Raw genomic sequence first — 27501 nt, forward strand, 5'->3', positions numbered from 1 at the left:
TAGATAGATAGATAGACATGACAATTTACATGACAATACCCTAACCCTAACCCTTTTTGCACTGTAAAACCAAAGAACCATTTCAGAGGCAGGCTCAAAGTTTACCCTCCAATCACTAAAACTGACAACGTCACATGGTTTAAACTGACCAATAGAGAGCCAGAGATTAGTGCATGCCGCACCCTAGTGGCATGAAGGTTGATGGGCGGGGGAGGACGGACGGGAGCGGAGATAAGCCCACTCTGAAAGCACTAGCGGAGGGGAGAAAAACAAGGAGAACCCTCGGTCAGTCTTTGCTCGGCTTTGTTTTAATTTCGCCACCGTATTAAATAGAGGGTAAGTAAATATGGGGCATGCTTTGCTTGTCATGCGTAATTTAGTCGGTGTTTTGTTTTTTTTCTTGTCTCTGCAGATATCTGGCTGTATGTATTTGCAGTGGTGAACTATGTTTGGCTAATGTGTTGCGGGGGAGTCTCAACAGCCATTTCTGCAAATTATCTGATACAAAACGACGATCTTTGCATTTTTTCTTTCGATTTAAATGGTTCACCTTCTCTGAGTCGCCTTAGTATCTGGAAAGCAACCAGGGAGGACACTTTGGGCCCGAGGTCTTTCGCTTTAAGCGTCGTTAGCTTTTGCTACCAGAGTAGGCCTTCAGAGTAGTTGCATTATTTTTGCATTTCTCGTGGTCTCGCTGCTGTAGGTGTGTTTTTGTATAAATGTTCCTCTGGGGAGTATTTCCCTCCTCCCCAGTGATGGGTGTGCAAATTCCGTTTTGTTCAGCTGTGTTGCGATGACAGTAATATTAGAGGAACGTCCATATGGGGAGCTGATAGTTTTACTTTTTATTTTTTTAAATAAATGCATACAAGATAAAAAAAACCCAACAACAACAACTTAATCAAATCCAATTAGACCGATTAAATTTGGACCACACTAGATTTGTAAAGAACGGGTTGTGCAAAAATGACAAATGTCAGTACTTTGATTTTCATGGCAATGGTTATAAACACAAATGTAGCATGTTTAACAAGCACTTTAACAAGAAGTTATTTGTATTATTAAATTATTATTATTTTATTGGAATATTAAGGCTGTTATTACTCCACTGGTAAAATAATAAGTTTATGAAGTTTTCTGAACAAATGCAGCTTGTGTAATCCAATGAATTTGACAATTTTAGTGTGTTTTGTAGCCTGACAATGAGGCTTACATATTGACATTATGAATGAGATGGAATGCACTGCATCCATCAGTGATCATGAATGTAGATTTATTACATTTTGCTGATTTTACTGAGAGATGGAACTGCCCCATTTATTCAGCATACCAGTACATAGAAATCACAATTGGAAATGACTTACTTGGATCACATATCTATTGAATTGTTGCATCGTAATTTAGGACCACATATTCAGACTTTTTTTCTTTTCTTTCATTTATATATTTGTCTATTTGGGTTGCTTTTTATCAGCCATGCACCGTCAGACTTGATATATTTTAGTGACCAAGAAGGTAGATTTTGTAATATTTTATGGGGAAGAAACCAGAACATGGTGAAACATAGCAAATCACATTATTTAACAATGATATTGCAGTTTTCCGGTTTCCCAATATTATGTAGCCCTTTTTAGAAGTATGTTCGCCATTCTGCTGTGGGAGATGTTGCAAAGCCAAACTGTAAAGACCGAAGTAAATCCTTTCTGGATCTGGTAATTCTGTTAGAACAACCAAACCTCCCAAAGGACAGGGCTCGGTTCTGTGACTCTGGTTCTGTGCTACCACCCTCAACACACACTCAATTAGTACATGTACACACTGGTTGTAGATGCAGGTGCTATGTTTGTTTAACTCACACTTTCCACACCCTCAACTGCAGTGCAGCTGAAAATGTGTTCCTCATTTTTCTGCCCTGTTTTTACTACATGACTCTCTCCTTCCTTCCTGTCCAAACACTTATTTAACAGTATCTGCTTGGAGCAGTTCTTACAGTAAGGAAGCTGTCATACCACAGCAACCACTCACTGGAGCTTCTTTTAATAATCAATATACTATTCTATTTTTCTTATAAGCTGCAAAACAAAATGACACAGTAACAGCAGTCTGAAACTGCCAATGCAGTTTTTTTCCCCCCCGTTAGCGGATAGGAAACATTTTATTCTCTCTCAATTTAAACAACAAAATGAGATGTATCGTCACAAAAAAGGTGTTTTAAGTTTGAAAAAAAAAAATGGAGATTGTGTTTTATGAAAATATAATTGTTACTTGGTGCATTAAAAAAATACATTATGTATTTAAATTTTCATTTGTCAGATGAGCTGTTGATGCTCATGACTACTGCAAAACTCTTCTGATACATAATTTATAAATTGCTTGTTTGAGAGATGTAATTCCCATCATCCACTTCCCCTCCCTTACCAGGCATGTCTTGTTAATTCATTAATTTTTTTCATTATTATTCAATTGAAGCAGGTGATTTGCTTTGCCTCAAATCATGAATGGAAATTATTTCAGTGGCTTTTTATAGGAATATTCTGTCTTTTCTGCTAAGTGAAGCAAGGATGACTTTGGATTTTATTATTATTATTATTATTATTATTATTATTATTATTATTAATTTGATGGCAACTAGAAATGAGTATCATTTGGTCATTAAGGGGATTCTTGTACGTTGCAGTTTCATTATTTTTCTTTACGGTTGAAAATGTTCTCAGTCATGCTACCTTTCTCTTTTTCTTCAGTTTTAGTTTCATCAGACCCCAGAACATTTATTCAAAAATCTGAATCTTTACTCTCTGAGTTCAATGGGATCTTCTTTGTTGAGTGGCCTTTGACCCTGTCTTTATATAGAACTAATTTACTTGTAGATAATGACATTTACCAGCTTCAGCTAGTCTTTGCTTTTGGTTGTGGGGTTGATGTGCGTCATGTTTAGCAGCAAACACATTCTTATATGGGATACTAAATTTCTCAATTATTTGCAAATAAAAAAACATTACTCAGTACATTAACATTCTATTTTACTCAACCGCGGGGGAAAAAATTGCTACTTACCAGTGTTTTCATCAGTGACGGCAGTAATAAGCACATGTTGTTGCCTCACTCTCTTAAATCTAGTTCAAGTTTGCCTGTTGTCTCGACATGTCAACAATAGACTTATCTGTGTACACTAATTACAGTTTAGAGCACGTAATGAGACCCTGCTTGACATCGTGTTAAATTCGCACCAGTTTTTGTTTGTGGTGGTTATAGCACATGGAGAATCTGTTGTCATAGAATCACATGAGTGTCTGCTGTTCTTCTGTTCCACTAATGAAAGGCATCCAGCACAGAGATCTTTAGATGCGTCTTGTTTGTGGCCTTTAGTTAGATATTAAAAACGGCTTAGAACACCAGGATGCATTGAAACTCTAACAACACTTTTAGCTCAGTTCTTCAATGTGTGTTATGATGATCTCTTCATGTTTTTGGAGAGGATTTGATGGAGCTTTTGGTCATTCAGTGGTGCTGAGAATTTGTTTTCATTGCAGATGTCTGTTGGTCAAAGTTGTGGGAAAACAAACTTGTCTGCAAATGTCATCTGCATAATTCATTGGAACTGCATGAAGGGAGTCCTGTTACTTCTACAATAATGGGACAATAAAATAAAATTCACTAACAAGAAATATCACCAAGTTTTGAAGTTTGTATCCGGTCTGGGATTTAAACTTCCACGCTTAAGTTTACAGTGAAATTAAGCCTATTGACTTCTGATGTAATGTGCCCAGCTGACTGGGCAGAGACCTGAACTCAACTCGACAAGCTGCTAAAACATTAGACTTTAGTATTTAGGCACATAAAGCAACACCTTTAAGTTATGAAGTAGATAAAAGTTTCTGAAAGTTTTGCCCACGTGATTAACTGGAACCACCAGAAAAGCCAGCTTATGAGCCAAATTATCAGCGAGTCATATCACTGCTTCACTATGTAAAGCTGTTCAGAAAAAGTGAGGCCATGCAGAAGAGAGCTATGTGGACAAAATACTAGTCACTACCAAAAGACATCCTGACCATACTTTTTTATCAGTGACTGAACTGGAGCATGACCACCACTCTGTAGTAAATGAGTTAATAAGACTAACAAAAGCTAGTGTGAATCTTTACTAATTGGAATCAGGGCAAAACTTTGGGTATATCCAGTTAGTATTTTTATCTGATCCGTTGAAGAAACATTGGGTACATAATATGCACAGTTGTCTGGGACAAAGAAATTAGCTCCCTCTTCTAGGGCTATAAAAATAGTCATTCTGTTCTTGTAGCCCTGTTTAAGGAGTTCTTTCTCACTGATGAGTTGTTGGGTAAAGTAAAGTTTTGATAGCCTGCAGAATCCATTCATCCTTGGATGCTTTCAGTTTTCTCTCAATGAGTCCGTGACATGATTTTAATATGAAATGACTAACAGACTTGTTGAAAGGTTGTCATCCTTGGGAATCTGGTTTGCTTGCCGTGTGATGTTCGCCTGCTGCTTTTCTTACGTAACAATATTCTTTAAAAGGGATGTCTTGTGTTTCTATGGTAATAATTTTGGTTTCCATGGCGACTGCACTCTCAACAGGAGCAGAGGCTCATCGAGTACAATGGGCCTACATTTCTGTGGAGAAAAGGGGATTCTGTTGAAACGACAGCCTTTGACATGGTTGGAGAACACTTCCTGTCTCTGTGGCTCTTTTACGGCTAAGCTGTCGACAAAAAATAATCAACCTTGAAATTGTGTTTGTGTCAGCCATTATTAACATTGGCTGGAAATAGTCATGTTGTTTCTTACATCATCGCCAGATGTAATCAGTAGGTGTCAGTGAGCGCAGCAGGAATTTAATGTGAACAGATTGTTTGGAAGATGCTTATGGAATGACCCAATTATGTTTCAGTGTGTTTGTTTGGCTTATAAATTGATCCTCAAAGTTGTTTCTTCGAGGACCACACAATTCCTGTTGTTGTCCTGTTGGTAAAGTATTTTTGTGTTCTAGTTTCTTATTAAGTTCTTTTGGTGCATTGCTACACTGTAAAAAATGCATGATGTTAATGTTTAACTGCTTGTTTACATACTTTGAGGAAACATAATGAACTGACTGAAGTAAAGCACTTCTAAGCAACATCTATCATTGATTATGAAAATTCCTAATCTTTGGCATTAGCCTTGAGTGAATCCTGTTTGCATCTAAAATCTGACTGTCATTAGTTATTAATAACAATTAGCAATTTTCCCTGGCATGAAGTAATTGACAAAGTAATTTTTATGATTCTTTATGAAATGTAAACAAAGGTTTCTTTAGCCTTGTTTGATTTTTAAGAGTGTAGATTATTGAATCTGTTCACATTTGTCTTTTCCAGCTGTCTTAACAAATCCACTGTAGTTTACACACAAAGAGTTTAATAGAATATCTTGATTATTATATCTGTTTGGATTGTGTTGCTTCTTCAGTTTGGATTTTTCTCTGGACTCTGATGTTTCGTCTCTCTGCTGCTATAGCAACACAAACATGAACGACCAACGGCAAACTCAGCATGTGGTTTAAGGCAATCTACAACAAAGTGAATTAGATCTGACGGAGAGTCCGGAAGCATTAGGACCCTACAGTAGGAATCAGGCTGACATGAACTGCAGACACTGCAGGGTGGTTGAGTCGCTTTGACTGTTGGATTCAACTTCAAGGCTGTCAGACATTGTTAAATCTGATTTTTAAACTACATTTGAGTGTTTCTGTGAAAGCTTTGGTACCAGAGGATTTACTTGTATTATTGGGTTATAACTACAACCACTAGTAAAATAGTGTCACAGGGATACATCACATCAAGTGTCTCAACCAATGTTAATTTCTGAACCAAGATGCAAAGGGACAGTTGATTTTTATCGGTTTTGTTTGAACATTGATGGAAACGGACAGAAACACTGAGCGGTTCTGTCGGCTCCCACAGTGATGCTGCATGCTTCGAGTCAGGCCAGCAGTTGCCCGGGGAGTGGTGGCTGAACATTTGTATTGATGCAGACTAATGGGCTGCCTCAGCCTCTCTGAATACTCGCTTGCGTTTTGGCTCTTGCAAAGTCTGCCTGTGTCCAGCTGGAGTCGAAACTTGAGTGGGCTGTAGTGTGACAGGCAGGTGGAGACCACTGATCTACTCCAACACTCGGCAGTTGTCAGGAAATGGACCAGACCTCCACCTTTAATTTGTCTTTTATCTGCCCTTCACTTGCTCGCTGTTTTCTTTGGGGGGTCGTTTTTCAGCCGTGAACAAATGGAGTACATAATGTTTATAAATTATTCATTCCTTTGCTTACAGTGGATTAGTAAAGTCAACGCCATGACATAAAAAAACAGCCAACTGGTAAAGGGCTACTGCACTGCAGTGATTAAATTGTGCTTTGTGTGATTTTTGTGGAGTTTCTTTGCCAATCATTGATCAGCTATGCTAGACTAGCTTGTCTAGTTCATAGAGGAATCAATCAGAACCTCTGTGAACTAGAAAAAGCAACTGAATGAGTATGGCAGGAAGTAGGAGAGGGAGTGGGTTCATTGACTTTGTGAAAGACTGGCATCCTGTCAGTGGTATATCCCACCTCTCGACCAATGATAGTTGAAGATGGGCACCAGGTCCCCTGGGACTATGCAAGGATAAGCAGAGGTCTCAAATCTAATTTTTTTTTATTTCAATTTACTAGGAAAAGTATAAGATTTGTTATGAAATGAGAAATTTGCTATGAAATTGGGAGCCCGTATGTCCTGAAAATATGTCCTAAAATAGTGAAGGAACTGATCGACTGTTTGCCAGGATGGATTTTCTTTCATTGCACAATCTGTTTTTGTGCAGTGATTAGAGCCAAAGAATCTAGTCCAACCCTATGTTGTTAATGCCTTTTATGTGCAGACAAACATAAGAAAATATACCCATCGTGTGTGTAGAAATAAAAGCAATTTAAATAAGGTTATAGCTCTTAAAGCTCATGCCTAATGGATTTTAGTCCAGCAGCAGGCCAGAAAGGAACATTAATCTTTGAATGGTTGCTAAGAAGGGTTTAGTTTATTGTTCAGCTGTGTGCTTACTCAAAAATTGGAAAAATATTGTCTCATCCCTAAAGAGACTCTGGTTAATCTCACATATTTTATTATGTGATGACACGCAACAATGTTTATGATGCAGCAATAGAAAATCCTAAGGATTGCCTTCTCCGTTTTTGCTGCAGGAGGCCAACTCAGGATGAACGGCGAGTCAGGTGCCGGGGTGGTGACGGCCCCCCCTCCCACCACCGTCCCACACAAGGAGCGGTACTTCGACCGCGTGGATGAGAGCAGCGCCGAGTACCAGAGGGAGAGAAACATGGCGCCGGACCTGCGGCAGGACTTCAATATGATGGAGCAGAGAAAGAGGGTCTCCATGATCCTTCAGAGCCCCGTCAGTCTGGTTACACTCCCTGCCAATCAGATAAATCGGGAAATTTGAAAATGTACTGTAATGCACAAGCTGGCAACTTTAAAACCATCTTCTTTGTACTCAACTGACAGGCTTTTTGTGAAGAGTTGGAGACGATGATCCAGGACCAGCTGAAGAAGGGGAAGACACCCACCAGTCTGTTGGCCTTACAGCAGATCGCAGACTTCATGACCACCAGCATGCCTTCCATGTACCCAGCTGCACCACAAGGAGGCATGGCAGCGCTCAACATGAGTAAGCAGGAATGAGTGATTGTAGAGGACTTTCTGACCTCAACACTGCTATGTCTGCACTCACAATGAGTAATGCGGAGTATGCCATAGTTAACTGCAGGACAATAACACCAGCTGTGTTTCACTAAGCATAATAAGTTGTTTTCCTCGTTTCTTTTAGTGTTGTACATGGCAGAGCCTCCTAAGATCAATTTGCATAAAAATGGAACTTGACTAAAGAGTTATTTTTTATTGCAATGTGTATAATTGACTTATGTTTTGTAAAGTATCTTGAGAGCTGAAAATGCACTGAATTAAATAAAGTAATTTTATAACTCATTACAATCTTTCCATGTTGCCCATTTCTCTCCGTAGGTTTGGGAATGGTGACGCCAGTCAACGATCTGCGAGGCTCAGACTCCATTTCCTACGACAAGGGCGAGAAGCTTCTCCGCTGCAAACTGGCTGCTTTCTACCGGCTCGCTGACTTGTTCGGATGGTCTGAGCTCATCTATAACCACCTCACAGTAAGATTTCTCTCACATGGAATAAATCAATGCTCCTTGAGCAATTTTATCAAGCCAGCAGTTTACTAAATAAATGTAGATTGGAATTAATTTGCATATATGTAACGTTTTAGGCGTGGTAACTTTGATTCGCTTGGGCTTTAAGAAAAACAAATGGTTCCATCTCAAATTATCTTGATGCTAGGATTACGCAAAGTAGGAATTTCACATAAAAGCCTCATTAATTCACATGCGTTGGTTTTCAAAATAGTGAAATATAGAGTTAAGAAGGTAAGTTGTAGGTAAGCAAATATTCTCTTGAAGCTAATTTAGATAATGACTTCTATATTATTTATGAAGAGTAGTTTTTATCCATTTCAGAAAGCTACAAGTAATGTTAATATTTAAACACGAAATAAAACCGTAACTAAAATGTTAAAGTTTTCATTGACCGTTTTAGTCAGGACTCTGCAAGGAGCTATTGCATCACCTTCCTGGGATTGTTGGGATTGGATCGAGAATAATAAATTCTAACTTAATTTGCACATCTTTTGTTCTGTAGGTCAGAGTGAACTCAGACCAGGAACGCTTCCTCATTGTCCCCTTTGGGCTCCTTTACAGTGAAGTCACCGCCTCTAGTTTGGTAAGATTCACTGTAGGCATTTATTAGGATTTCAATATTTTTAAACAACCTCACATATGTTATTTTCCTCACATTTTGATGTGAACTGAGTGAAAGAAGTCCACAAGACAACTTTGAGCAATCCTTCCTGTTGAATCACTTTCAGGTTAAGATAGATCTCCAAGGTGAGATCGTAGACCGAGGAAGCACCAACCTGGGGGTCAATCAGGCTGGCTTCATGCTCCACTCTGCCATCTATGCTGCACGGCCAGATGTCAAGACTATTGTACATATACACACAGCGGCAGGTGCAGCGGTAAGCGCACACAATGTCTTTAACGAGCTACGTACTGCCTATAGCTATCGAGATGTTTCATGACACTGTGTGCTTCTTCTGCAGGTGTCAGCCATGAAATGTGGGCTGTTGCCTATCTCACCTGAAGCTCTATCCCTCGGTGAAGTGAGCTATCATGATTACCATGGCATATTGGTGGATGACGAAGAAAGAGGTCTCATACAGAAGAACCTTGGGCCGAAGAGCAAGGTACATCCAGGACGTGAAAGTGAAAATAAGTCCAGCATATCTTGGGCTATGTGACTTAGATGTTTCGTCTTTCTTGCAGGTTCTCATCCTCAGGAATCATGGCTTGGTGTCAGTTGGAGAAACAGTGGAGGAAGCTTTCTATTACATCCACAACCTGGTGACCGCCTGTGAAATCCAGGTAGGTCTAACCTGAGGCCTGTAAAATTACTTTATCTGATAGATTACACTTTAACAAATGAGACATCAAATTCATTTAGGTTTTTATTTGTCCTCATCTTCCATAACAACTGCTTTTATCTCTTGTCTCCCCATAACCCCTCTTTTCTTCTTGTTGCTGTTTGTTGGACATCCTTGCTGTTTACGTCCTATTTTCCACCTTTTTTTTTTTTCGTTCATTTTTCTCTTCTCTGGATCTGTCTGTGGTTTTTCTGCTTGTATACCTCAATGTTTTCCAGGTGCGAACACTGGCCAGCGCTGGAGGGCCCGACAATCTGGTAATGCTGGACCCTGCAAAGTATAAATCAAGGCCACGTGTCCCTGAGCCAGCAGGCGACGGGTTGTCAACACACCCCAAGTGGCAAATCGGGGAGCAGGAGTTTGAGGCTCTCATGAGAATGCTCGACAATTTGGTAAGAACAATGTGCGCATACTGCTACAAGGTTTACTGCTCCAAACTGGTGTTTATATTATTATATACCTGAATGGTACAAATTTGTTGTGCTAGCACAGGCAGGTCATGCTAATGAATACTGGAAAAAATGGTTGAGTTTTGTTGTGTAAAGTATGGGGGGGGTGGGGGGGGAAATTAACACTTCTAGGAAATAAAGCACCTATTACTTTTCTTCTTTTTTTTTTTTTACATCCTTTTATATTTGAAGTGTCACATTTTATGTTGATTTCTCAAAAATTCTGCATTTATATTCAATAAATTGGAACATATGTCCCAATGAGTTTTTTGTCACATTAAAAGTACCTTTTGAATATAACTTTTAAGCAAGTATTAAATAGATATTTATATGTTAAGTACTTGCTCATATATTTTGAAAACATATTTTTAGTTGGTGTGATGTAATATTAAAATTTTACTATTTTTTTCATTAACTTCTAACTGTGAGCAGAACAAATAAAGGCACTAAGACATCGGTTTTTTTCTCTAATCCATTTAATGTGTTTTATGTGGTGATGGAGGTACAGAAATGAATGTACTTTTCTATATTATTCTAACCTATTGAATGGGTCTGTATATATATATATTCACAGGATCAACTTTAACTTCTAACTCCTGCTGTTTTCTCCATGTCTCCATGTCTCCAGGGCTACAGGACGGGCTATCCTTACCGCTGCCCGGCTCTGCGAGACAAAGGTAAAAAGTACAGTGACGCGGAGCTCGCGTCCTCCGCCCACGGCGGTTACTCCTATGGGGAGGACAGCGACTCCGGCGCTCGCTCCCCGCTGAAACACAGCTTCCAGCGCGGCCAGCGCGACAAGACCCGCTGGGTCAATGCCGGCAGCCGGCCCGACGAGCCCTACGAGGATGGGCCCGACGGTACCAGCCCCAAGTCGAAGCCTAAGGTGTGGACGAACATAACACACGATCACGTCAAACCCTTGCTGCAGTCTCTCTCGTCCGGTGTCTGCGTGCCAAGCTGTATAACCAACTGCTTGGTCTGTGCCTACCTTATTGTTCATAGTATAGAATTTACAGCTACCTTCTTGGTAGCATTGGGTAGTTGTTCGGCATCCTGAGGGACTGGGGAGACTAAAATGGAAAAGTAAAGCTTAAATACCAATTGATGGTTTAATTTTCATTAAAAAACTTGGCGACCCACAATCTGCCTCTGTAAAAATCCAGTGTCTAATTACTGTTGGACTTTTGTGTTTCTATTCTGCTGCAAGTGAAGTACACTTACCAAACCACCTTTCTAATGCTGCACTCTTGACTCTTTATTTCCTTCTGGTCTCCGAAAGCTTCACGATGCCGGGCCAGCTGCCCAGAGCATGCCCCACAGCATGTGTTGTTGTGAAAAGCATTGTACGTGTTGATGTTTTTCCCAGAGGAGCGAGCAGCAGGGGTGTGGCATGAGTCCTCAGGTAGGCAGGTGAAGGCAGCAAGACAGGGACGTTGCTGCTCACCACACAATCGCTCATCCCAAGGGCAACAATTTTTTTCTTCTTTGCATTTTGACGTTGACTTTCTTTGTTTCTTAAAAATGAATCCAACTATTATTTAAAATCTGGAGAATTTAGATTTGCTGAAGATGCATGTCGCTTTGCTGTAAAGATGAGTTTCTAATCCATACAGACTTTTCAAGGAAACAATGGAAAGGGGCATGCCTCTGAGAATAATTATTTTTTTTCTGGAATAGTGACAAAAATATGAATTGAAACTGAAAGTTGTAGCTTTATCACCTTACAAAGCTTTTGGCACCTCTGGTAAAGATGTATGAAGAGCCTTCAAATGAAATCATCTGTTTATTCTCACACAAATGTATTTATTTTCAATTTACCCATAAATGTTTATTTTGAATACTAGAGAGACGGGAAGGGGGACAATCTCTTAAAAATCTCTAGATTGGCCAAAGCTGCTGTTCCTTTTTCGTGCACTACCTAGTTTAGTTCACAGGGTTTCCACAGGTTTATGGTCTATAGGCCTATGTAGTCATAGAAAAAGATTGACTTGTGTGTGGCAGCCTGTATCTGTGTTGCTTTGGCTAAATGTTCTGGAGCATTGTTGAGCCTATTTCAATTTTTCCATGATCTCCATTGAAAATATTCAAGAATGTCAACAGGTTCATGATCCCATACACTATAAAATAGTCTTGGGGCCTTCAGAAGATAAAAAATTCCCACAGCATCACAGATCTTCGACCATACTTAACACTTAATACTTTCCATGAGTCATTTTCTCCCCCATTTGTCTTTTGTTTCAACCAAGACCTACCTGGAGTGTTTGTTGCAAAGAAACTCACAGTTTTAGTTTAATTCCCACTACTTTAGTTGATAAAAAATCTTAAGATTGGCAACAATTTTCTAGTTGATAAAGTTAGTCACAGGTTGGTTTGTTTCAGTGTAAATTGTACTGCTACAATAAGAGGAAGGTATTTTTACACATCTATAGCGGGGGTTCCAGTAGTTATTGGGGTGCTATATAAGACAAAGCTTCCGTGCAACCTGCTTATTTATTTTACTTGCTACTGCTAGTTTATTTTGCCTCTAATCCTTTTTTTTGTCTAATTTTTGGTTTTAGTTTTATTCTGAAAAGCAGCTTCTATAAAATCTTCAGTGCCTGCATGATTGAATTTGTTTTAAGAAAAAAACAACAACAAATAAGACATAATAAAATCTGACTTGACTTTTTGAATCAACTATCTCCTGTTGGGAAAGTAGGAAATGTTATGTTGTGAGACTCTTTCTCAGTGAGTATATCATGTTTACATGTTCATCTCATACTCAACCAACCCAACCCTGCTGTACCCATCCAGCACCTTTTCCTCATCTAGCCCGCCCTCTCCTCTTCTGGTTTGGCAACCATGCAAACAAACCCGGAGTAAACACAGGAATGAAGTCATGAGCTTTTGCTCCCCACTGCAAGTTACATGCTTACGTTAAAATAGTTCACTAGGTGGCATGGAAGTTGGTGTTATATCTTCATTTGCTGCTCATTCCGTTTAATGCTAGAAATGGATGAATAATTTCCCTTTTAATCACTCTGAGCATTACCAAGTTTACACAAATTTTATAAACTCAGCACAGGGTTGTGAAAGATTTCATCCTGTGCAAAGAGGATGTTCTTTGTTTTTAGCGTTGTGATGGCAGCTCCCATTTGTCCCAAAATAGACAAGTGTTCTCGGGTGTGTTTCTTTCTTATCTCTGTTGTCCTTGTTGTGTATCAGCCTGGAAAATGACTTTGGTGATGCCAGCTCACCCCTCACTGCCACTCTCGCTTCGTAAGCCAGCCTCATCGTCTCGGTCACCCACCCAGCCACCTCTCACCTCTCCACCACTCACAGCCACTCAGCCCTCACATCTCCCCACACTGCCCCAGCCCTTTTTTTTTTTTTTTTTCCTTTTTGTTGACCCATGTTGTTATTTGTCTTCAGTTGATTTTCTGTGTAATTCTGTTTGGTTTTAGTTCAAATGGTAGATCAATGATGATGACAAATGACTTCCATTGTTACAAAACAACAGTGATAAATTGTGTTCTAACTTTTTCATAAAGTGGATTCAGGAGCAGAAATTTTCTTAGTCGAATTAATGAAATCATGCATACAGGCAAACCCCACCATATAAACCGATAAATCTGGTGGCTTGAAACAAGCATCACTTGTATACCACGGCCCCATTATTATTATTATCATCATAAATTATTATTTTCAGAGGTTCTTACTTTCATAAATTAAGGAACAAGAGTTATTATTTGCTCAGATATGAGATTTAAACTCAAATTCCAGGATTTGTAGGTTCTGGTCTGATACCTGAATTTAAACATCTTTATATATTTTCCAGTCTGGAACATTTCAAGACATTTGGTGCTGATTTTGTTCCAGTTAATGTGAATACACTACCACAAATATTATTGCGGCCATAGAAAGTACAAAAACAAATTTAGTAAATTTTCAGAATTTAAAAAAATAGTAATATTGCTAGTTTTTGTGATTGGAATTAAGCCTACTCTTGAGTTAGAAAAACTAAGAAATAACTAAGCATTTTAACTTCATGTGTATTGTCATTATCTGCATTCCATTATCTGTGACCTCTACTACTTTCATTAGTAAATATTTCATAAAGTGTTGTGAAACCTGTTTACCCAATGGGTGAAAAAAATAAAATAAAAAAATTGATGAAAAGTTGCATGTTCTGCTGTCTCTCCTTAGAGTTCTCGGTAGCCAAGATACTTTTCAATCAATAGTACATGAAGATATTAAAATAAGGAAAGAAAAAGATAAGATATCCAAATACTCCCCTGAATCAAAAATAATGTATTTAATGCTCTGCCTCGTGCTGCCTAAAGAACAAAAATTCTTACAATGTCATTAAGATAATATTTAAGAACAGCTGATGTGATGGGTAGGTAACTGATTCCCACATGTGCCTAATTATTTACAAACAGTAATCCTCAAAAAATATCCTAGATTTTATAGGATCATAAAAGTAAAACATGCTAAAACCTACCTAAACCTTCATCATCATTGAGTCATCAAACTTTGTGGATTTTTTATTTTTTTATTTTTGCATGATTTGTAAGGCCTGCATTGAGTTATGTCTACATATATTTTTGTGCTAGTTTTATTTTATTTTTTTCTTTCCATTAGGTGTTCCTGTTTTAACTGTTTAACACTTTACATCGTGTTTACAGTGGAGTAAAGAAGAAAGCCTTCGCCAGGCTGGAGTAGCCAATCAATTTATCCCACTGAATACTGACCCAAAGGAAGTCCTGGAAATGAGGAATAAGGTATTGTAGTGTTTTGGTGTAGTTAAATGTCGCCTCATTTGATTGACAATATTTGAAGCTCTAAAACAAGAAATGTTTCACTCTAACCAGATAAAAAATTATTTTTGTTTGTTAGATCCGGGAGCAGAACCTGCAGGACATAAAGACTGCAGGACCCCAGTCTCAGGTTCTGTGTGCTGGCACTGGGATGGAACGGACCTTTAACCAGGTCAGTGTGTGATGTTAACGCCTCCATGCTTCGCTGCTGTAACTTTCCTGACCTGGACTTGATGCTAATGCTAATGAATATGGTTTGAGTCACTAGTCCTTTAAGACAACTTAAAAGCAAATTGTCTAATACTCTCAATCCAGGTCAGGAGGCATGTCTGAATCAGAACAATGCGCATGAAGTTGTTCTGGACACTGAGCTGCATTGAAAAACACTTTAAAATCAGTTTAACTCCAATATTTTAATAAAAATTATTTCCTAATTGGAGAACAAAAAGTCCTCTGTGTTGTTGTTAGGATGTGGGAGACTTCATAATTATGACATTATTCTTTGATCACAGAGATTGTCGTTCTTGCAGGTGAGTAATGTGTGGGAAAGGTAAACATAATTTGGTTTCCATATTTCTGCCAGCTCAGAATGCGTCCATTTTCATACCCTAATTTATTTATTTATCAACATTGTTCTGTCTCTCGAGCATCACAGCTACATTTACTACCTTTGGAGTTTCTAGTTTCGATATACTAAACAACAGGTCCTGTTGTAACTAAGCAACGCTTCTCTTTATTTTTCTTATGCATGTGCAAGGTTTTCCCCTCATTGGTTGGAAAGAATGCATAACATGAAGACTTGACTCATTGGTTCTGTTTGCATGGCTCAGGTTCCTGAGGTTCCTGAGCCATGGCTCATGTGAATGTTTTTGCCATTTCTTTTTCATTTTGCTGGAGGGGAATTTGACATTATCCTCTTTCTGTCTTGAGATTTTTAGGTTTAAGACAGTGCAATAGTAGTGACATCTTTTGAGGCATGAACAATAGTCTCCTATACCCCAACCAGAGTTGACCATCATCTTGTGTTGACAGTTTGAAAAGCATGCTAATAATGGCTACCACTTTCTCTGCTGCCATGCTTTTCATAACTTGACTCCATTTTTCTACAATGGTTCCTGTGTGCATGTAGTCCCTCAAGTGGTTTCAGTATGCTTGGGTGTGCAAGTGCTTTGAAAAGGTATTCATAGCCCTTCAAATTTGCTAATTTTTTAATGTTACAGCCACACGTTTTTGTGTATTTTATTGGGAATTTATCTGACAGACCAACACATCGAAGTGAACAATGGTGAAGTGATTCATAAAAGGTAGCAACTGAGTTTGATATCAATTATTCTTTGTAGAATCGCTCAAATTCCATTAGATTGGATGGAGAGCATCTGTGGAGAACCCCCCTCACCCCCCCCAAAAAAAAAAAACAGTCCTGCTGCAGTCTGCAGTCTATTGTCCTGCAGTCTATTGTTTGTAGGTTTGGACTAGGCCATTGTAATGCCTTACACTTTGACATAAGCCATACAGTTTAGTGCTGCTGTCCTAACTTGAGATGACTCTCTGCCACAGTCTCGAGTGTTTTCCAGCATCTGGCAGGTTTTCCACAACTTTATCCATGACCTTTTGCTGTGTTCTGCAGTCTTTGACAGTTTGTTCATTAATGTTTTCTAAAGAACCTAGGGGCCTTCACTAAACAAATATATTTCTAAAGGCATTAACGTGCTCTCCAGTGGACTCTCTTTATTATTTAGGATGCTTTCAAAGGCAACAGGTTGCATAAGATTTTATTTTTGTCTATTGACCTTATTGGGTTTAAAAGACTCCCCACCACACAGTTCAGATTTTTGCTTTGAGAAAAATAAAAACATTGTATGTATTTTTCCTTTCACTTCAGTTCATTTATTAGCTACTTTATGTTGGTTTATCCCACACAATCCCAATAAAATACATTAAAAATTAACATAAGAACATGTGAAATGGCTCAAGGGGTTTGGATACTTCTGCAAGGTACTATATATATATATAAATGCAACAGTGGAAAGTCATTTTACATATTGTTAGCTAAAATGAGGACCCCTAGAAAATGAGCAACGTTTTGACCTGCTAAAGAAAAATCCTGCAGAACTGCTTAATCTTCAAGGTTAAAATGTTTCCTTTGTTCTGCTTAAGAATATTTTCTGTGGGATGTTGCTGTACTCTTTCCTCCTGTTGTGTGAGTGTGACTGCTTGACAGACTGCTTCTGTGGATGTACTCGGTTGTGCTCCCCCCCTTTACATGGTTTGCTATTGCAGGATGCCCCTTTGTCTGACTGTACAGACACTATTGATGGCCTTGATGTGTCCGAGGGGTCCTATAGTCCTGCTAAAACAATTAGAAAGGTACTTACTGCTCCAATCACAAATATATTTGACCCCGTAGTGGGATACACAAGTCCGGGCAACTTTGGTCCAAATTTGGTACTGGATTAAATTTACACTGGGGGGGGGAAGAATTGTTGGATGCCTTAAGAATTGCTTAAGTATTCTGGCTTAAAAATAACAATGAAAGACAATATTAAAATGTGTAAAGTTAAATTTTGCTTGCAAATCTTGTTAATGTTTGGATTGAAAACACAGAAAGCGATTTTCTATAATGACTCTTCTGAAAAATAATTATCAAGAGAATTGACACTAAATTGGTGCATGGATCTAGAATCTGCTGAATCGGAGCAAAAAACTATTTTATTTTTTTTCAGTTGTAAGTTATTCTCAAACTTTTCAATTTCATATACAAATTTCGTTGACTATCACCACTCCTTTTTTCCCCCTTTTGATTATGACAACTTACTTAGAGAAGCTCAAGGCATCTTGACTAAGTGAAGCTTAAATGTTTGAACTGTTTATTAATCCACTTTTAACTTTATGCAAACAAAGGTTTTTAGTCTGATACTGATTTGAGCATAAATTTGGTCCAGGGGATGCCCACACGCAAAGCATTTTGTTTAGTTGTTCAGTCGCAACAGGCGACTCCTTTCCTAACACCCTTCTTAAAAACGTTCTTCTTATTCTTATTGAGGCTCTCTCTGTGATTTTTCTTTCTTTCCTTTTTTTTTCTGGTGACAAATTAAATATCCGTATTGAAGTCTGAAATATTTATGACTCTGGACAAGTAACCAAAATGGTTGAATGGGAAATATGCTATCTCATTGTCTACATCTGATGCTTAAAGCAGTGCTCGGTGCTGCCACTAGGGATGCTTAAACTTGTAGTACTCAGGATCAAGTTCTTTTGTCCTAAATATCCTCATCATGGTAAACCAAAAGTAACATTTCAGTCAATGTAGCTCATAATTTTTGCACAAGAACTGATATGTATGATTGTCTCTTTATATTGGAAACTTTAGACTAACTTTAGCCACAGAAGCTGCTGATTGTTACTGACTGCCACTTCTCAAACTCTGTTTCCAGCCTTCTGGTTCTGCAGACAGTTTTCTTCACATAGCTGTACTCAGAACGCCCCCACCCTCTGATGGCAAAGTCTTTTTCTCACTTGTGTGTCTTGAAGGGTGAGCTGGTGACCGCATCCAAGGCCATTATTGAGAAGGAGTACCAACCCAAGGTCATTGTGAGCAAGACTGGTCCGAACCCCTTCAATAAGCTAACCGACCAGGAGCTGGAAGAATACTGCCGGGAAGTGGAGCAGAAACAGAAAGGAGGTGAAGGTAAATGTGCCATGGGAGGCAGACCACACTAACATGTTTTAATCTGATATAAATGCAAGCTTATCTACAACTTTTAAGTTTTAGATAATGAGTTCCTTACAAATCATTCGTTATTTATGCTCTGTATTTAAATCCTTTAAGCGCGTAGGGCATTCATCTTATCATTTATTGCTAGTCCAGTCACAATAACAAATTTTGTTGGACTATAAGTTGTACCAGAAGTCATTGTGATAAACGATAATATTGTTACTGTGTGACCATTTTCAAATAAAGTAATGGTAAAGACATAATAATGCAAGAACATTTTCTCAAAGATCAATAAACTTTAAATTCTATTGACCATTTGACACTGGAACTGGAAGACATTTTAAACATTCAAAATAAATTAACATTGCAACAGAAACGACAAATAAAATGAATTATGAAGGCTCTGTAGACAAATGTGTCCTTTGAAAATAAGGACTCATTGAGACAAATGCACCAGACTGACGACTTTTATCAACCAGTTTTTGGTAGAAAAAGAAACTATAAATAATGCAAATAAAGATTTTAGTTTGTTTTAATCCATCATGTGATTAATTGATTTATTGCGACAGGCTTGTTTATTCTGATAAATTTTGTATCATGAAAGAATTCAGACTTATCATTGTCACTATAAACTCCACTTAGTGACATTTGACTCCCCCCAAAACTGTAGATTGTGTGGGATTGTGAGTTTCACTATTTTCTCAAATGAGTGTGTTCAACGAGTGTGAATAAATTTGAAAATAGGATTAAAAGAACTCACTGTGTGCCATTTAGTGACACAAATTACACTTCTTTATGTGACCGGTGTCCTACAGAAGCATATTACAAATGGGTATGTTTTTTTTTGTTCATTAAAACTAGAGTTTTAACCTTTGCTTAATAAAATATAATGCCTTTGTTCAACCTCATTGTTCAGAATACCAAACTATGTCATCTCTCCACACCAATATGCAAAAACATGGATTTACAGTGCAACAACAGAAGAACAGTATGAAAGGATCAATCTCCAACGCACCCGGACCAGAGCCAGAAGCCGTACCATCGGGTCAAACCACATTGTCCACTTCTCTTCATCCAACGGATTCGTCCAGTTTGGAGGAAACCCAGCCTCCATCTTCTTCTCCTGCCCCCCAGCCTGATCGCAGCGGCGCCGATTCTGCAGCGACCGTAGCAGATGATGCGCTTTCAGCAGGAGACGAGGTGTTGTCGACTCCTGATTCCCCACACAAGGAGTTCCACAGCGCTGTGGTGCGAGCCCTCACCAAGAACCCGCCGGATGTGGAAGCGGCAGAGGGAGGTCGGGCCGCAGGTACACCAGATGAAACGGAGACATCCCAAAAAAGCTCTGGCCTTCCTCTCCCTTCCCTGCTCATCCCGGGCTTGTCTTACTACTTACCACCTCACTGGGAATCTGGGAATTCCTGCCTGCTGTTTCCTCTCCTCTCTCTGAGGGATTGGAGTCTGCTGTTGCCATTGTTTCACCATGTGCAAGCTCTCTCCTTTCCCGCATTTCATCTCCGAAGGCTCTGCTTGGTTGTTTTGGGTCCCTCTTACTCCCCTGAATGCCCATCTCTGATGTCTTGACAAAAGGCATCAAAGCTTTGGCACATTTGATCCTTCTCTGCAGTTTGATTGGACGAAGCAGAGGAGAGAGGATGCTTGGAGTTCCTCTCTCCTCGTGTAATAAAAGACCTTCTGTAGTGAAATGTGAAGAAGCTGTTCCTGAGTTTGGTCATCCAATCAGATTATTAGACATCAGAGAAAACTTGATAAACCCACCTACTCTGAAAATAAATGGACTCCTTTTCTTCCTGCTGACGTCTTTTTTATGTTATCATATGTTCCTTCTTATTTCCATAACATTATCATTTGAAACAGGTTTTGGAGTGTTTGAAATATTTTTGCTGTGTTTTTATTGTCTTTCTCCTGGTTTTTGAATCCTTATGTTGTCCTCCCTCTTGTATTGAAACAAGCTGATTGATGATGTTTTTTGGCATTTCTAAATTAATAGAACTGCATTCTCTTTAAAGTTTTGGTCTTACAGTTCAAGCCACATTTAATGGCAGAAAGTGGTAAGGATGTGTAAAATGGCTTAAGATTGTGTTGTAGTAAAATAATGTCACAATGAAAGTTTAAGGAAAAACTTTCTTCAGTGAGGTGAAAAAATAAGCCTCAGTTTTATTATTTTTACCCCAATGATACAACCCTGCTATTTTAAGTTCAACTGCATTTCTATGAACTTAATTATTTTCAGATGAACTAGAATATAACATTATGTTTGCTCAGAATATGAAAGACAATACAACATTCAATCCAAATGATAGATTGTCTTAATAAGTCAGGAACCGGATGCAAGATAATTAGACTTTTTAAAACAAATGGAACCGGAATATACTAAATACTCAAAATACTTAAAAAATATTCCAAAGCTCATTGTTGGGGAGCTGCAGCAAAAAAAAAAAAAAAAAATCGTCTAGGTGTTACAATTTCTCCATAACAACCATTTGACATAATTGTTTTTGTCGTACCATCACAAATGTAAACATGTAAAGTTTGCTGAAGTCTTCTGGGACTTTAACTGTGGTCGTAGGTGAGATGAGGCCTTGAAGAACCTTGTTGGAGTTCTCTGCAGTAGAAACCCAAAAATGGGCCGCTTGTATGATCTTTCGGTAAGCATATGATCAACAGAAAGACCCCAGACCACTCTCTTGAGCTTACATTACACACCTTTTTCAGGGCTGCCAACAAATGTGACTAGAACTGTAGATCCTCTGAGTGGCTTCTTATTGGGGATGTTTCTTTCAGATCCAGAGCAACAAGTAGAGGCTGAGGAGGATGACAAAGACCCGAAACCCACATCCACACCACCGAGTACTCCTGTCAGAGCAGAAGAAGGTATGTTAGTCTGACGGCGTTAACAAAGTCGCTTGGTTTGGCATGGGGTTTCTTTCAGCTCTGGTGTTCAGGACTTACAGATGGATTGTATTTTCCCCTGTCTCTGCACCTGCCCCTTCTCTCTTTGGGTCTGTTGTGCTCTTTAATACTACTACTACTACAAGGTTTGTGTTTCTGTAATAAAAGGCCAAGAGGAGTTGACTTTTCTCAATAAAATATTTATGCAAATGTGCTGAGAAAAGCGGCAGGGAATATTTCAAACGGAGAAATTTTACTGCTTGATTATTGTTATCCCTCTTGGTCTTTATTACTCTTGGATTACACCTTTATCACCATCATCAGTGATGATACTGGAACTGGCTGTAAAAATAAAATGTAATTTGTCTTTTTATTATACAGCTTCTGATTACTGGTGTAATCTGATACAGAAATGTTTTTAACGTCTCTGTACAGTCTCTCCTCTCACTGCCATTCTCCATCTGTTTTGGGGTCTTCCAAAAATGGCCCCCCTTTTACTTTTGTTCTTTTTGACCTTCAGTTTTTTTTTCTCCAATTTTTTTCATTTTTTATTTTTTTATTTTTTTATTTACCATGTTGCTTGTGGTTTGATCTGCATAGACATTTGTTTCTACTTGTGCTTTTTCTTCTTTGTGGCTGCGTTTACAATCAGGAGATGGAAATACAAAAGAGTACCTGTTGCCATAGTAAGTATGTACTGTTCCACCTCCTCGCCACCCTCCTAATTATTGCTCACCCCTCCATGTTTATGTTTGCTCACTTACCCTGTTTTTCTTTGCATGGCTTCAGTAGCAGATTTGGTTCTTTGTCCAAACTAACCTGTTTGTTGGGGTCTGAAATTCTAATTTGGGCTTGGTGGGGGTTATTTCAGAGCTCCTATGTCTTCCTCTTTCTTTTTTTTATTATTATTTAGAAAAATATGTCATCACGGCAAAAGAAACCCAAAAAAACAGTCTTATTTCCTTACATCTGTTAAATTGGTATTGTGGAGCGACACTCATGAAGTAAACCTCACAGCCTGCTCACTCTTTTGTGTTAGATAACCTCTTTTCCTCCTGACAACTACTCACTGTGAAATTAACCAACCTTTCTTGCACATAAGCACATTCTTTAAATGTATATTTCTGTCTCATTTAAAAACAACCTTTCAGTGGTTTAAAATGTGTTGAAATGTTGTCTGTCCTGCAGGCGTGTCCTTTACCAGGTACAGCAGTGCTTTGAGTGAAGCTTTCCAACCAAACTGGCTGCTGTCGGTTGAGCTCGATACCTGGTGGTTGAAGGCTGGCTGTTTGCTCATTGGCCTCTGGTGTCTGTCTGTCTGTGGTGTTTGATCTTATCGCTGTTCTGACTGACTCGAGTTGTTACATGAAGACGCTGCTAAAAGCTCTCTATGGTCCTGTTTCATACTGGTCTCTCTCTTTCGCATGGGCTATACTAAAAAAAGAATAACGTCGTTGTTGTTGTCTGGCAGCTTTTGGGACTGTTGTGGATGCTGTTTGTTGTTTTCAAGCTGACCATCTGGATGCAACAGACGTCTGTCTTTGAAGTATTTTTTGCGAATGGGGTTATGGATGGATTGACAGAAAAAAATGCTTTTCGTGGTTTAGACTCTACTTAATCAAAAATAGAGCTTTATAGTTCTTTTATTTATATATATAAATATATATAATTTTGCATACAGACAATCCCATCTACAAATTGGGCGGCTCAGTATGAAAAAAAATATTTTAGTCAGTAGTGACATCAGCTATTTAAAATTAGGTCTCGTTGAATTTGATATTTAAAAAAAAAGGTATATTGCACTTGAAGAACAGTGAAATGTCTTAAAATATGACGTATCCCCGATTCCCTCTTGTCAAATCTCCTCTTAAATGTTAAGTGTTCAAATATAGAAGGTTGTTTAAAAAATTGGATTCAAATTGTACTTCATCAAACTCTGCATAACATTACGCATTAAGTTCAGACAAAATGGAGCTAATTACACAAATAAACTAAATTACGAAATAAAGAAATGTTTATGCAGTGTAGAAAATAAACTCTGTTAGTCAGACCAGATCAAAATAAAGTACATGTTAATTATAATGCTTGTAATATAATTACAAATATTTTATTGCTTTTTTGACATGAGAGCCAACTTGGATTAAAGAAATCATAAAAATTGCCAATATTCTACACTACTTAAAGTTTGTGATTCATGAAGCTTTCATTGGAGACAAAAAATAGATATTCTTTATTCCACCTTCCCTTAAAGAAAACTGTGCTAAAATCTCATGTCATCGTATTTTTGTCAGACTGTTGCACAAACTAGATACTTGTAAAGTTTCACACCTATCGACTGCAGCAGAACATGTTTAGATATATATTAAAAATCTCACTTGGTGCTAGTTTATCATGTAGGCCTATATTTTCCTGAGAACATCTGTAATTATATTAGTTGAGTTTCAAAAACAGACAAAAAAAAAAAAATATGTTGAACTCAAATTCTTAACTCCTGGCACTTTTAATTTGTAACCCACATACGGTCTTTTGTGATTTTATAATTTATGACTACTTGAATAACTAATGAGATTGGCTCCAGAGTTGACTTGTGCGTGTTGTTGGGTTGTTTTTAAAATATTGAAACATTTAAAGTCTTTTTGGACTTTCACCAGTGCTTGTTCTGTTCTTTTTCCACTTTATTCTGTTTGTACACAGGGTACAAATGAACAAGAGAACTGCAGTCATTAAGATTTCCCTGTTTAAGTGAAGGTAAAACAAACAAGAAATATGTGCACAAGCTTTAACGTCAGAAAGAAGAAATACTGGCGATGGTTTAGTCTGTTATGTTGCTTACTGGCACTTCTGAAGGAGAGCTTTGTAATGTATTTGTGATTTTAATGAAGTGTTCTTGACTTTGTTCTGAAGTAGACTGACTGTGAAGTTAGTTATTTTAGTGTGCGTTTATCCTACACGCTTATGGTTTTCCATAGAATGTTACCTGTGGGAGTGAGTGACTTTTATTTAGACAAACTGCTAGTTTCTTTATGGACTCTTTTTATGTAGCAAATTGAATGGATTTCACTGCTTAACCAGCAAGTGACTTGTTGATACTTTACTGTCGCATAACCATCAGTTTGTCTTTAGCAGTCTGTAACTCTCTCCCTTCCCCCCTCCCCATCAGACTCGTTGCCTGAACAAACCTTTAAGGATGAGAGTGATGCAGCCACCCTGAGACAGACCCTTCCAGATTTAACCCCCGACGACCCCTCCGAGGCTCCGGCTCTGCCCGTCGAAGACTCCACCCCAGCAGCTGCCACCACAGAGGCAGCTGACGGGGAGGAGGCCGCTGACGCTGGGGACCAGGAAGGAGAGGAGTCTCCCAGCAAATCCCCCTCCAAAAAGAAAAAGAAGTTCCGCACACCTTCCTTCCTAAAGAAAAACAAAAAATAGACAGTCCTGAATCGAAGAACGTTGGATAAGTCTGGCCTCTGCTTCATTTTTGGTTCTTGTTTTTCTGTCAATATACTCTTCAAGTGAGCTACACTTCCACAATTATACTTTGGTTCTTTTTGTATCTTTTGTAACAAGCTTATTAACCTGCTTTTGCTTATTAGTGTGTGCCAATTTTGTATACAATGTAAAAAATAATCGCATTAAGGTTTTTAATTATTAAAGGCTTTTAGTTGTGAGTGCAATCTGTCTCATACACTCCACCTGGTGTTTATGCATGTCTATAACTACAGGTTCACATGCTTAATGATGTTGGAGAGTTTTGTTGCTTTTTTTTTTTTTTTAATTAACCAATGTAACCACTAGAATGTATAGGGATTGTATCTAAATATGTCTGTCGCTGCAAGGCAAGGAGGTTCTAGCCTCTCACTGAGCTGCTGGAGATTTATGACAAGTGATGACTACAAATTTCATACATGCATCCCTGAAGCTGCGCACTCATTTAATTACATGTCAGCGGACGGTAGAGCTACAGTCGAGCTACTTTGGAATGGTTATATGCTCTTGTCCAAAATGCAATAATTCCAATGAAATTGTTCAATCTCACCCACATGTAATGCTTTTTCTTCTTCTCTTCTCTCTCTCTTTCTTTTTTTTTTTTTTTTTTTTAAACATTGCATTGCTTACTGACATGGTTCTTTATTTAAAGCTGGTCAAATACCTTACAGGCCATATTAAGTAAGAACACAGCTCTGTTATTCAAGGTTAGTCCTGCCTTGTTTGTAACTAACATTGTGCTTGCTGATCAGTCTAAGGCTTCATGCAATGTATCTGCTACTGGCTGCAAGCTTTTTATTGTGAAGGAATGTGAACATTTGTATTTTTTCTTTTATTCTAATGGTTTCATCATGACTTTTGTATTTGCTCTGTTGTTTCACTTTACAAGCTCTATACAAGCAGCTATGTTGCATCTAGTTTTTAGTTGTTTTGTCTCTTTGTGAGAGAGAACTGTGGCCCCTTTTCTGTCCTAAAACCACAGTTTTCCCCAGATACTGCTTTTATCCAGTTCCGCTTATTCATGGAGAACGTCTTACAAAACTGCATTTTCAATCATGTCTTATAACCATAGAGCTGGACGTTTACTTAGTAAAATAAATTGTGAAACCTGGGCTGTGAATACCTGTTGACAGTAAAGACAATGTACACTGGAGAAAAAGAAAAAAATTACTTTTGTTGTGACTGCAATTGATAGATGGGAAATGAAACAGTTTGATGTTCACATTTAGGCCTCTTTTCTGTGCTCGGCGTAGGTTGTTTTTATTAACCCGGCTTTAACAAAGAGTCCTGAAGTGCTTTAAGAAATTGGCCACTGATGACAAATATGATTGACTTGCATTGTAATGAAGGGCTTCAATCAGAATTTGGGTTATATTTCAACTTTTTTGTTCTGATACCACTACTAATGTCTTTATATTCATTTAAAACAGCCTTAGATTATTTTACTTTATTTTTCATCTTACATTATGCTGATTTGTGTTTGTCTGAATTATTCCCAATTTAAATCTTTGGTTATTACTCAAGTTACAAAGTTACTACACCACTTTTTTTTTTCTGTCGTCAAGGATCCAGCTCTATTCTACAATGACAAATAAAAAGAAACACTTCCATGAAAAGCAGAATTGTGTGATTGGTTCTTACTATTCTGAATATTTCTCTAAAATGAACATCTCTGAATATCAATTAACAGGTTGTTCCTCGGATTTTAATTGGTTTTAGGTCTGGTCTTTGACTAGATCATTTTGACATGTCTATGATTGGATTTAAATCTTAACTATTAACTTTTAACTAAAAGCACCAGTCCCTGCATCAGATAAACGTGAAGCTGCAACCAACATGATTGATATGGGAAAAGTATTTGGGAGAATCAGAGAAAATGGTTATGAATATAGTACATGCCACACTTTTTACAATTTTATGTATATATATAAAAAAAGAAGCGCATTGTTTTCTTTCTGTTGTAAAGGTAAAGCACTACTACTACTAGGTCTATCACATAAAATCCCAAGGAAATATATTCAAGTTGGTGATTGCATTCTGACAAAATGTGAGCAAAAACAGAGGCATGTGAGCACTTTGCCAAGCTACTGTAGTACTGAGTGATAACACCCAATCAGCCCATATCATCCAACCAAAACATGCTGGGTTTATTAAATTTGAAGTCCTTACAAGGTCGACTGAGAGTTTATTTACATTATTATTCCCATAAGTATCTGCTGTGTGTTAGCACATAAGACCTCTTTTATTTATTTATTTAGTTAAAAATAAAACAATTATATACAATAGCAAAAAATATACAAATCAATAAAATGAAAGGCAGCAGAAAGAAGAAAAATCTTGCACTATCTTCCCCTTTTGTCCCAAAAATATAAACAATATCTATTTACAAAAATCAAAACTACCCAAAACAACATCGAGCACTGTTGCAACTTTCAGCAATGTATTTACTTAATTTAGTTGGGGTTTTTTTAGTCCCAAAAGAAAATACAATATAGTAAAGATTAGTATGTATATTTAAACAAATAAAACATTTAAACAATATTAATTTA

General features: G+C 38.0%; 1 protein-coding gene across 18 annotated transcripts; it reads left to right on the forward strand.

The window, feature by feature from the left end:
- The first annotated feature begins 191 nt into the window (after positions 1 to 191).
- add1 (adducin 1 (alpha)) lies at positions 192 to 26571 on the forward strand. Of its 18 annotated transcripts, none has more exons than XR_006368639.1 (18): positions 192 to 285; positions 7219 to 7427; positions 7538 to 7700; positions 8054 to 8205; positions 8747 to 8827; positions 8973 to 9122; positions 9207 to 9350; positions 9430 to 9528; positions 9806 to 9979; positions 10665 to 10922; positions 14707 to 14802; positions 14918 to 15010; positions 18370 to 18526; positions 19524 to 19862; positions 21359 to 21448; positions 22119 to 22152; positions 24161 to 24214; positions 24627 to 24711. XR_006368639.1 is itself a non-coding variant. In XM_044096512.1 (18 exons), exons 1-17 carry the CDS (start codon positions 192 to 194, stop codon positions 24210 to 24212), a joined length of 2367 nt encoding a protein of 788 aa, XP_043952447.1. In that variant the 3' UTR covers positions 24213 to 24214; positions 24627 to 24712. The 18 variants fall into 18 exon arrangements, 14 of the variants coding, with proteins under 14 accessions (XP_043952447.1, XP_043952448.1, XP_043952454.1 ...); XR_006368640.1 differs by having other exon boundaries at positions 22119 to 22156; positions 24627 to 24693; XM_044096512.1 differs by lacking the exon at positions 22119 to 22152 and adding an exon at positions 22655 to 22670 and having other exon boundaries at positions 24627 to 24712.
- Positions 26572 to 27501: the final 930 nt, after the last annotated feature.

Source organism: Gambusia affinis, linkage group LG17 (genome assembly GCF_019740435.1).
Source record: "Gambusia affinis linkage group LG17, SWU_Gaff_1.0, whole genome shotgun sequence".
NCBI lineage: Eukaryota > Metazoa > Chordata > Actinopteri > Cyprinodontiformes > Poeciliidae > Gambusia > Gambusia affinis.